General features: G+C 66.5%; 2 protein-coding genes across 2 annotated transcripts; one reads left to right on the forward strand and one right to left on the reverse strand.

The window, feature by feature from the left end:
- Positions 1-182: 182 nt before the first annotated feature.
- On the reverse strand, positions 183-2,496 carry LOC129146013 (DDIT3 upstream open reading frame protein). Its single transcript, XM_054696734.1, has 2 exons — positions 2,434-2,496; positions 183-224 (listed from the first exon to the last, which is right to left on the reverse strand). The coding sequence occupies exons 1-2, from the start codon at positions 2,494-2,496 to the stop codon at positions 183-185; spliced, it is 105 nt and encodes a 34-aa protein (XP_054552709.1).
- A 1,639-nt stretch (positions 2,497-4,135) lies between these two features.
- On the forward strand, positions 4,136-10,756 carry MBD6 (methyl-CpG binding domain protein 6). Its single transcript, XM_037515059.2, is given in 15 exon segments — positions 4,136-4,171; positions 4,932-4,994; positions 5,168-5,304; positions 5,601-5,703; positions 5,836-5,995; positions 6,185-6,993; positions 6,996-7,239; positions 7,355-7,792; positions 7,795-8,015; positions 8,302-8,455; positions 8,611-8,780; positions 8,919-9,332; positions 9,431-9,483; positions 9,632-9,695; positions 9,798-10,756. Coding segments are annotated over 13 exon segments (3,018 nt in total). The 5' UTR covers positions 4,136-4,171; positions 4,932-4,994; positions 5,168-5,191; the 3' UTR covers positions 9,873-10,756.
- Positions 10,757-10,839: the final 83 nt, after the last annotated feature.

Below are 10,839 nucleotides of genomic sequence, written 5' to 3' on the forward strand. Positions count from 1 at the left end.
TTGTTAGGGGTGGACCAGGAGATGGAGGGTGGCCTGACTGCAAAACTTTGCTCAGATTCAAACCCCCCCCTCACGTAATCACTAGAGGTTTTCTTAACTTCTTAGGGTGCCAGTAAAGGGAACCTAACATAAACACTATGTCTTACGGGTTGATTTTGAGAAAGGATTAAGTTTACCTGCTTTCAGGTGTGGTGATGTATGAAGATACACTTCCTTCTGGAACACTGTGGTGATCAAAGATAAATGTTAGTCATTTGTGGAAGGGGGAGAAGCAGGTTCTTCTGTCTCCAGCCTCCTATTGGTTCTGCCTTGCTCCCTGTCCCGTAGCGCTAACGGCCCCGTAGCCATGTCCAGGGAGAGGAGAGCCTGGCCCTCTTTATTTTTAGTTGCTGACATTTGTAGTCCTGATTACATAACAGCAAAGCCCTGGCCAATTCTGCTTTCTCTAAATTTAAGGCAGGCCTTAAACTTGCCACGGTAAGGACTAACTACTAAGAAGGGAACACATCAATCAAATGACATTTCCCTAATTCCATCCCCACACTGCCACCCCCCAAATGTACATTTCCAGCCTGGATCTCTCCTGGGACCTCCAACTCTGCTTGCACGTCCTGTCTGATCGGCCGCACAGACTTAATATGTCTGCAAGTAAACCGTTGTCTGTCCCTTCCCCCTTCCAAGATCTTCCCCATCTCTGCAAAATGACAACTCTAGTTGATTAAGCCAAAAAAGCCTTTATCATCCTAAATTCCTCTCTCCTTTCAAACTCCACATTCCAAACCAGTCCGGCAAAATTTCTTAACTCGTTCCTCAAAAACCCACAATCTAAACTCTTCTCACCAGCTGACTTGTTCCCAGTTTAGATTTACTATCCTTTCTTAGATTGCTGCAGCCGCCTCCTGACTGCTGGTCTCCAGGTTCTGCTCTTCCCAGGTCTTCACAACGTAGCCTTTCTAAAACTTGGTTATGTCATGTTCCTCTGTTCACAAACCCTCCATTGACTTCCAATTTTACACACGTTAAAGGCTACAGAACATGCACAAAATGGCTTAGACGGCTTTGCGCACTCAGCTCCTTCCTGCCCTAGATTTATCCACCGCTCTCCCTCGTGCTCACTTTAGTCCAGCCTCCAATTCTCTGAAGATACTAGGCAAGCTCCCACTTTAGGATTTCTGTTCTTTCTGTCCCTTCTGGAAAGCTCTTCCTACCATGTATCTTCATGGCTTACTATCTTGCATTAGATCTTTCATTTAAATGTCACCTCCCTGTAACCACCCAATGTAAACCTGTAACTGCCAACCTGAGCATTCAGTGCTTCCATGCTTTAGTGTTCTCCATGGCACTGAAATATTTGTTTACTGTTCACCTCCTCTCACTGAAATGTAATCTCTGCAAGAGCAGAGATTCCCTCCCCCCCAATTCATGAGTTTATCCTGGAGTCTTAAACTACATGGCACATAGTAGGTGTTTGCTAAAGCACATGTTAGGAACAACTGGATAAATCCTCCCCGAGCTCTCATAGTGAAGGGAGGGTGAAGCCCAGAAGCAGCCCCAGCTGCCTGTCCCCAGGGACTGGAGACGCAATATAGGCCTGAGTGTTTCTCTGCAGGGCTGGTCCCTGGAGACGCCTCCCTGCCTTCCAGTGGATGGGCCTGGCTTTCATCAGCAGTGGTGCCCCGGGCCAGAGGGCTGCAGGGGGCCGGCCTGATGCAATGGTTACATAGATTAGTTGGAGACAGGACATGGGGAAGAGGCAGGGCCCAAGCCCAGGGGAAGGACAATACACTGGGGAGACCCCAAATGGCGCCCCACACTTGTGATCTAAGATGCTCTCTCGTGCTGGAGGCTCGGGGGCATTGGAGGAAAGGGAAAACCCATGGCCACCACTCCCTGCATCGGCATCCTTCCCGCCCCAGCACACGTGAGTGTCCTGAAGGTTCCGCACTCTGTTAGGGTGCAGAAGGGCCGCCCCGTGGCGGGTCCAGGAGCCCCAGATACCAACGTGGCCGTGGAGGCACCGAGACGCTCGGGCTGACAGGGCTGGGGGTGGGGTGGGGGCAGTGGCGCCGGTGACAGGGCGGCGGTCCGGGCTCCGTGCGGGGGTGTGTCCGGCCCCGCCCCGCCCCTCCCCGCCTCCCCCAGGCAGGGCTAGCCAGGAAGCCGGGGGTCACCCGAGGGCAGCCGGGGTGGAAGATGGGGGGGCTCGCCCAACTGCACAGTCCGGGGGAGCAGGGCCGCGCTCCAGGCAGGGGTGGGGTGACGCTGTCATCTGAAGGCAGAGGGGTCTGCAAACCGCACACGCGAATACGGGACCCCGCCCGCCCCGGCCGCCCACTACACCGCGGAGGCGGCGCGGTCCCACCCCGAGCGGAGCCCCCACTCCGAGGGCCGCCGGCGCTCGCGGGGACGGGAGGGTAAGCAGCGGGTACTCGCCTCTCTCCTCAGATTCCGGCTCTGATTTTGGCTCTGTCGCTGCCACCCGCTCATCTTCAACATGATACGCTCCGCTCCGCAGACTCAAGCCTCTGACCTCGGCCGCCGGGCGCAGCGGCCTTTTAATAAGGCCTTGCCCTCCTCTCAGGGGCGGGGCCAGGGGCCGGCCAATCAGGAGGCGGCACGCCGGCGCTGGCCCCGCCCCGCCCCTCGCGTCCGCCACTCAGGGGCCCCGCGGCCCCGCCCCCCGCGCTCCCTCCCGATTGGGGGTCGACGTCGCGCTGGACCCGGAAGTGGCTTGAGGTCACGCGGCTCCGCGGAGGCGGCGGTGAGTCATGCGCGCGCGCGGAGGGGCGAGGGGGAGGGGAGGAGGGGGCGGGGATGATGCAATGTTTGGCAACCGGTGTCTGCGCGCGCACGCGCGGGGCTGCGGGGCGGGGGGCGGCGCGGGGGGGCGCGGGGCGAGGGCGGGGCGCCTGCGCTCCGCACCCAACGGCCCCAACGGCCGCAGCGCGGCCGCCCCTGGGCTGCCCCGGGAAGCCGCGGCTTGTCTCCGCGAGCGCGCGTTCCGCCCACCCGGCGGCGGCCCCTCCGCCCGCAGCGGGGCCTCCTCCTCCCGGCCCGCCCGGCGAGCGGGCGCGGGCCGCTGAGCCGCGTCTGTTTCAGGGGCTTCCCCGCGGGGCGCCCCGGGGCCGTCTGCCGCCCCCGCAGGGCACCTTCCCCCGCGCCCTCCCAGGCCGCGACGAGCGCCCTCCGCCCGGGGCCCGCCCGCCCGCGGCGCCGGTGCCTGCGCGAGCCCGGGGCGGGGGCCCCGAGGCTGTCCGCGGCCGCCCCCAGGGCCCGGCCCGCCCCGGCCTGCGCCTCGCCGATCCGGCGCGAGGAACAGCCCGCGAGCCGCCGGGGCTCAGGGAGCGGGCGGCGGACGTGGGGGCCGCCTCGACTCAGCGGCCCGCGCCACGCGCACGCGAGGGGCCGCCGCGCCGTCGGGCGGACAGGCCACGTGGGGCCGCCCGCCCTCCGGCGACGCCTGGCCGCGGGGGCTCGGCCCGCTCGGGCCCGGCCGCGGTGACAGCGGGTCACGTGGCGGCGGCGGGGCGGGCGGCCCCGCGCTCCACCCGGAAGCCCCGGGGCGGGCGGGGCGCGTCGCGACTCTCCTCCCGGCGGCCCCTCCCGGGCCGGCGGCCCGGCTCCCTCACAGGCCGGGCGGCGGCGGAGGCCCCTCCCCGGGGAGGCTGCGATTGGCCGCCCGCGGCCTGGGAAGAGGCTCTGATCCTTCCGCGGACGGCGGGGGGCGGGGGGGCCCGCGTGGGGTGTTTGTTCTCCAGGGGATTAATGGGGGTTGTGGGGGAAGGGCAGGCGCGCTCCCGCATGCGCACTGCGGCCCTCCTGTTGGCTCGTCGGAGTGCGCTGGGCGGGGGCCCGGCCCCGCCCCTCTCCCGTCCGGGCAGCGGCGGCGGCGGCGGCGGCGGCGACGGCGGCGGCGGCGGCGGCGGCGGCGGCGGCAGCAGCGGCAGCCTGCGCGGTGCCTTCTGGGAACGGAATCCCCAGGGCTGCCCCTGGCCCCCATGGCGCATGCGCGGGAGGCCGCTCGGTGATCCGCGGCGGCAGCGGCGGCGCTTCCTGCTAGGACCGGCCGGGGCCGCACCGGAGGCTCGCGCGCCGCCGACCCCCGCCCGCCCCTCCCACTCCCCTCGGGCCGCGACTGCGCAGGGCGGGGCCGGCCGAGCCATGGGCCGCGGTGAGTGCAGGGCCCGGCCCCCTCCCCCCGCCCCTCCCCCCGGCCGCGGCCCGGCCCCGGCCCCGGCCCCCCGATCGCGCCGCGGCGCCCGACTTCTGCCCGCGCCGCCCCCCGCGCCCCGCGCCCCGCCCGCCGCGCCCCAAGTTCCTTCCTACTTCTGCCTCCCCCTCCCGCCCGGGAGCGGCCGGTGACAGGCGCCGGCTCGAGGGAAAGTTCCGCGGCGGCGGGAGGGCGGGGGGCGCGGGCGCCGGCCGGGGGCGCGCTCGGGGCGGGCCCGACGCGGCGGCAGGAGCGGGGCGCCCCCCTCGCGCCCGGGGGTCGCGCCTCTCGGGCGCCGGGAGGACAAAGCTGGTCCCGGCCTTTCTGCGAAACCTAAATGCGCCGCTCGGGATCGGCCGGCGGGGCCGGCGCGGGCGTCCGCGGGGCGCCCCGGGCAGTTGCGGGGTGACCTCTGCGGGGCGGCCGCGGGGCCGGGCTCGGGAACTTCCTCGTGGTCTGGGGTCGGGGCGCCCGTCCCGCCGGGGGGGCTGCGCTGCCCGCGGGCCCGACCCTTTGTACGCGGGGTCCGTGGCCGCCGGCCGCGGGGTGGACCCGCGTCCCGGGCGCGGACGAGGCCGGGAGGCCGTGGGCGCAGCCGGCAGGTCCCGGCGACCTTCCCGAGCACTTGTGCGAGCGCGGCGCTCGCGGGGCGCCCTGGGCCGCGGCACGCCCCTGAGCTTGACAAACGCCTGACAGCCCGGCCGTCCCCCCTGTGTTGCAGGTGTGGGCTAAGCCGGCCGCCCGGCTTTAGACTGGACCCCACGATGTTTGCAGAGATGTTCAGGTAGCCGTGGGGGGTGACAGAGGGCCCCGCTTCGTCCGCGCCCCCAGCTCTCCAAGGCCTTCCCCTGCCCCCGAACCTTCTGGGTCTCCCCCGACCTCCGTGTTCCCGGAGAGCTCGGTCCGGTACCAGCCCGGCTGAGCTTCCCCGGTGCCCACGCTGGTGTCCGCCCCCAGGCACGTGGGAGCCGACTACACACAATGAATGGGGGCAATGAGAGCAGCGGAGCAGACAGAGCTGGGGGCCCTGTGGCCGCATCTGTCCCCGTGGGCTGGCAGCGCTGCGTTCGGGAGGGTGCTGTGCTCTACATCAGGTACGGGCCTCGGCGCCCCCCACTTCTGCGCGGGCTCTCTTGTTGCCTGAGTTTTCTCTTTCTGTTCCCGTCTGGTACCTGAGGGCTCTGGCCCTCGGTCACCCTCCGCTGTTCTGGCTCCCGCACCCGCTTTGCTCCCCGTGCCTCTGCTCTTTCCACCCTCCCCTTCCTTTCTGGGTCTCCCCAAGAGCCCTCGGCATCTGCTCTTTGCGGGAAGGCCTTTGGCTGGGGAACCGGGCCTGGGTATCTCCTGGGTCAGCGGGGACTCAGCCCCGCTCTCCCCCGCCCTCCCCCAGCCCAAGTGGCACGGAGCTGTCTTCCTTGGAGCAAACCCGGAGCTACCTCCTCAGCGATGGGACCTGCAAGTGCGGTCTGGAGTGTCCACTCAACGTCCCCAAGGTGAGCGTGGAGCCAGAGCGCGCAGGGGGGAGCCCTGGCGCTTCCGCTTCACGCAGCTCGCCGGCCGGGTCGGCCCTCACGGCTCCCGTTCCTCAGGGCCCTGTCCATGCCCTCTACCCCTCTACCGCACAGGTTTTCAACTTTGACCCTTTGGCCCCGGTGACCCCGGGTGGGGCTGGGGTGGGGCCAGCATCAGAGGAGGACATGACCAAGCTGTGCAACCACCGGCGGAAAGCCGTTGCCATGGCAACTCTGTACCGCAGCATGGAGACCACCTGCTCACATTCTCCTGGTGAGTCTTCATCGGACTCGGGGCTGAGGAAACTTCAGGGCTTGGGAAAAGGGTCGCGGGAGGGGCCGCGGGAGGGGGCGAGGGGCGGCGCAGGGAGGCTGGGAACTGAGGGGCGGTGGGTGGAGAAGTCAAAAGCAATGGCTTGGAAGGGGCGCCCCAGGCTGACCTTTCGTTTCTCATCTGTTGCAGGAGAGGGATCGAGCCCCCAAATGTTCCACACTGTGTCCCCAGGGCCCCCTCCCGCCCGCCCTCCCTGTAGAGCCCCTCCTCCAACTCCACTTAATGGGGGTCCTGGCTCCCTTCCCCCAGAACCCCCCTCAGTTCCACAGGCCTTCCCCCCACTAGCAGGCCCTGGGGGGCTCTTCCCACCGCCAAGGCTTCCTGACCCAGTCCCTTCTGGAGGCAGCAGCAGCCCCTGTTTCCTCCCAAGGGGAAATGCCCCCTCTCCAGCTCCGCCGCCTCCACCTGCTATCAGCCTCAATGCCCCCTCGTACAACTGGGGAGCTGCCCTCCGATCCAGCCTGTTGCCCCCTGACCTGGGGTCTCCTCCAGCTCCTCATGCATCCTCCTCACCACCGACAGACCCCCCTCTCTTCCACTGTAGTGATGCCTTAACACCCCCTCCACTCCCCCCAAGCAATAATCTCCCCGCTCCCCCCGGCCCCCCTGGTCCTGCCACTCAGCCACCAGTGTCTTCAGCCACTATGCACCTGCCCCTGGTCTTGGGACCCCTGGGAGGGGCACCTACAGTGGAGGGGCCTGGGGCACCCCCCTTCCTTGCTAGCAGCCTACTCTCCGCAGCGGCCAAGGCACAGCACCCCCCGCTCCCCCCTCCCAGCACTTTACAGGGCCGAAGGCCCCGTGCCCAGGTGCCCTCAGCTTCCCACTCTTCACCCAGACCCTCGCAGCGCCGCCCTCGCAGGCCTCCCACTGTCCTGCGGTTGCTAGAAGGGGGAGGTCCCCAAGTCCCTAGAAGGACCCGGCCTCGGGCCCCGGCCCCCCCCCCGCCCCCCAGCCCTTTCCTCTCCCTGAGCCATCCCAGCCTATCCTCCCCTCTGTGCTGTCCCTGCTGGGACTCCCAACCCCCGGCCCTTCCCACTCTGATGGAAGCTTTAACCTCTTGGGGTCAGATGCACACCTTCCTCCGCCCCCAGCCCTCTCCTCAGGGAGCCCGCCCCAGCCCCGGCATCCCCTGCAGCCCGCCCTGCCCGGGACCGCCAGCGGCAGCCTCAGCAGCGTGCCAGGTACGAGTCCGGTCTAGCGCTTCAGGCCCTCTGGGTGGTGGGCAGGGAGGTTGGGGTCTTTGGGGCGCCGGGAGAAAGAGCCCCCCTCGAGCTGAATTTCTCTCTTCCTTTTCAGGTGCCCCTGCCCCACCAGCTGCCTCCAAAGCCCCCCTGGTCCCCAGCCCTGTGCTTCAAAGCCCGTCTGAAGGGCTTGGGATGGGGGCGGGCCCGGCCTGCCCTCTGCCTCCCCTGGCTGGTGGGGAGGCTTTCCCCTTCCCCAGCCCTGAGCAGGGCCTGGCACTGAGTGGAGCTGGCTTCCCAGGGATGCTAGGGGCCTTGCCTCTCCCTCTGAGTCTGGGGCAGCCCCCGCCCTCTCCGATGCTCAGCCACAGTTTGTTTGGTGTGCTGGCTGGGGGAGGGGGCCAGCCTCCCCCCGAGCCCCTGCTGCCCCCACCCGGGGGACCTGGCCCTCCCATAGCACCAGGCGAGCCTGAAGGGCCTTCGCTTTTAGTGGCTTCCCTGCTTCCGCCACCCCCCTCGGACCTCCTTCCACCCCCTTCCGCACCTCCTAGCAACCTCTGGCTTCTTTCCTGCCCCTGTTGACCCTGGGCCCCACAGCTGGGGATGGGGAAGGATCTGCAGAGGGAGCCGGGGGTCCAAGTGGGGAGACGTTTTCAGGTTTGGGAGACTTGCCCCCCCTGCTATTCCCCCCACTTTCAGGCCCCCCTACCCTCATAGCTTTAAATTCTGCGCTGCTGGCTGCCAGCCTGGATCCCCCCTCGGGGACACCCCCCCAGGTGAGGATGGGGGTGAGTGGGCGGGACAGACGCGAGAGAGACTCGGAGATGGGAATCAGAAGCTTTCGGTTTTAGGCCTGAGCTCTGCCTCGGGGCCTTTGGCTGGGGGTGTGCTGGGGGTCTGCGCAGTCCTTGGCTGGGGGTGTGACGGCCGCGGGAACTAGGTCTGTATCGGAGGAGCGGAGGAGCGCGGCCTGCTCCGCGGGAGGGATCGCCGAGACTGTGCCCGCGGAGAGGTGTGCGGCCCGCGCGCCGTGGGCTAGAACCGGCCGTTCTTTCTGCTTAGCCTTGTGTCCTGAGTGCCCCCCAACCTGGACCACCTACCTCCAGTGTCACCACGGCAACTACTGACCCGGGGGCCTCCTCTCTGGGCAAGGCCCCCTCCAACTCAGGGAGACCCCCCCAACTCCTTAGCCCTCTGCTGAGTGCCAGCCTGCTGGGTAAGTTTGAGGAAGGCTCCGCTGCGGAAGAAAAGCAGGCAGTGAGAGCGGGCCGGGGGCGGGGGGCGCCCGGGGCAGGGTCTCGGCCCTGCAGCAAAGCCTGAAGCGAGGAATGATGTTTGCTCGGAAGACCCCTGACTGTCATTCCTTCCCAGGTGACCTGTCTTCGCTGACCAGCAGCCCTGGAACCCTCCCCAGCCTGCTGCAGCCTCCTGGCCCTCTTCTCTCTGGCCAGTTGGGGCTGCAGCTCCTCCCTGGGGGGGGAGCGCCTCCACCCCTCTCAGAGGCGTCCAGTCCCCTCGCCTGCCTGCTACAGAGTCTCCAGGTGAGGGTGAGGGCGCGGGCGGGCGCCTGCCGGTTTCCTCCCGAACGCAAAACACGGGCGTTCTGAGTGTCACGGGCGTCCCGCGCTGCCAGAGCAGAGACTGTTGGAGACCGACGGGAATTTGGTTTTTGTCTGCAGATCCCTCCAGAGCAGCCAGAAGCACCCTGTCTGCCCCCCGAGAGCCCCACCTCAGCCCTTGAACCGGAGCCCGCCAGGCCTCCCCTCAGTGCCTTAGCCCCTCCCCACGGTTCTCCTGACCCTCCAGTCCCCGAGCTGCTCACTGGGAGGGGGTCAGGGAAGCGGGGCCGGAGGGGAGGAGGGGGACTTCGGGGCATTAACGGTGAGGCCAGGCCAGGCCGGGGCCGAAAGCCCGGCGGCCGGCGGGAGCCTGGTCGGCTGGCGCTCAAGTGGGGAGCCCGTGGTGGCTTCAATGGACAAATGGAAAGGTCCCCCAGGAGGACCCACCACTGGCAGCATAATGGGGAGCTGGCGGAAGGGGGTGCTGAGCCCAAGGATCCATCCCCTCCTGGGCCCCATTCTGAGGACCTTAAGGTGAGCGCGGCGACCGACCGGGAGGTCCGGGCTGAAGGGGGGGCCGGGCCCACCGGGAGCTTTTCCTCACTTCCTACACACAGGTCGTCTTTCCTCAGGTGCCTCCAGGGGTGGTTAGAAAGTCTCGTCGTGGCCGGAGAAGAAAATACAAGTGAGTGCCGGGCCCCCCAACCCTGGCTTCCCCCTGCTGCGCTGACAGGCCGTCTGAAGAGTAGCTTAGCTTCCCCAGAGGCAGGGCTCGCCTGAACGTGAGCAGGAGCATCCGCCCCTGCCGCCCTGATCGCGTGTCCTCCTTGCAGCCCCGCCAGGAACAGCAATAGCTCCCGCCAGGACGTCACCTTGGACCCCAGCCCCGCGACCCGAGTAAGTGCGCGTGGGCGCGGGAGGGGGCGCGGGAGGCTGGGGGGGGGGGGGCTTCCTGACACCAAGCCCTTCCGTCCCTTTTCCACCTTCCCCCTCGCGCAGCCGGCTGTCCCTCTGCCTCCCCGGGCCCGCCCTGGCCGTCCTGCCAAAAACAAGAGGAGGAAACTGGCCCCATAGCAGCCATACCTGGAGCTGGACCTGACCCTGACTGGGGAGAGCTGAGTGCTGAGCCTTGGGAGCCCCTGCCGGCCACCTGCACCTGTGGACAGTGGGCGGGGGCGCTCCTCCCACTCAGAGCACAAAGGCAACCCCGCACCCTACAATCCCGTCCTGAGCCATTGCAGGGGGTAGGGAAGCTCACCCCCTCCCCCCCAAAGCCATGTCACTGAAGAGGCCTGGGGGGGTGGTATAAGGCCCTCTCCCCACCAGGCTAAGGGGAACACCCCCTTCCCCAGGTCTTTTATTTAAGTTATTTTTGCACAAACAACTTTTATATTTAATTCGACTTCATTGCCTCCCTTCTTGAAGCCAGCAGGCTCAGTTTACAAACCTGTGAGCTACTGTTGGCTGCTGCCCTCCTTCCTTCCCAGTGAAAGGTACAAAGCAATAAGCATCACGCACCCTCCCCGCCCGACACCCCTCTGCCTCTGGCTCAGGTTGCTCAAAGCACAGACCCCTCTTCCCCCGTCCCCAGGTTTGAAACACATAGCCTCACTGCAGGGTGTAGCCAGCCTCCCTCTACTCTCCTCTGGGATTCGAAAAGGGGGTCAGGGGGCACAGAGAGCCCTCTGGGCCTCTCCTCCCACACACACTACACTGCCCCTTCTCCCCCGTCAAAATGCTCAGAGACGTTGTGATGATGCGACTGAGGATTATGCAACGTGGTCCAACCGGAGCGGCCAGCACGACCAGCTGTCCAGGGGCTGCCTCCTGCCTTTTCTTTTGTAAAGACGAGACCCTTGGGAGTTTTAATTCTGTTTTGTACTTGCCCTGCGGGGCCTCCACTGCTTTTCTATGGGAGACACTCTTAATTTAACAGATGAGAATATTTTGAAACTCTGGCTCTGACTCCGTGCTCATTTTTTCCTTGGCTCCTTGGTAAAAAACAGGTTAAAGCTCGCATCGCCCTCTCGCAGTCGCGGGG

Source organism: Talpa occidentalis, unplaced genomic scaffold, assembly GCF_014898055.3.
Source record: "Talpa occidentalis isolate TD23 unplaced genomic scaffold, MPIMG_talOcc4v2.1 talOcc4.16, whole genome shotgun sequence".
Taxonomy (NCBI): domain Eukaryota; kingdom Metazoa; phylum Chordata; class Mammalia; order Eulipotyphla; family Talpidae; genus Talpa; species Talpa occidentalis.

Bases quoted from the DNA above. Each gene is read 5' to 3' on its own strand.
- LOC129146013 (XM_054696734.1), bottom strand. From the start codon at position 2,496: ATGTTGAAGATGAGCGGGTGGCAGCGACAGAGCCAAAATCAGAGCCGG. The intron at 225-2,433 runs GCGAGTACCCGC...TGATCACCACAG, and splicing joins GCCGGAATCTGAGGAGAGAG to TGTTCCAGAAGGAAGTGTAT.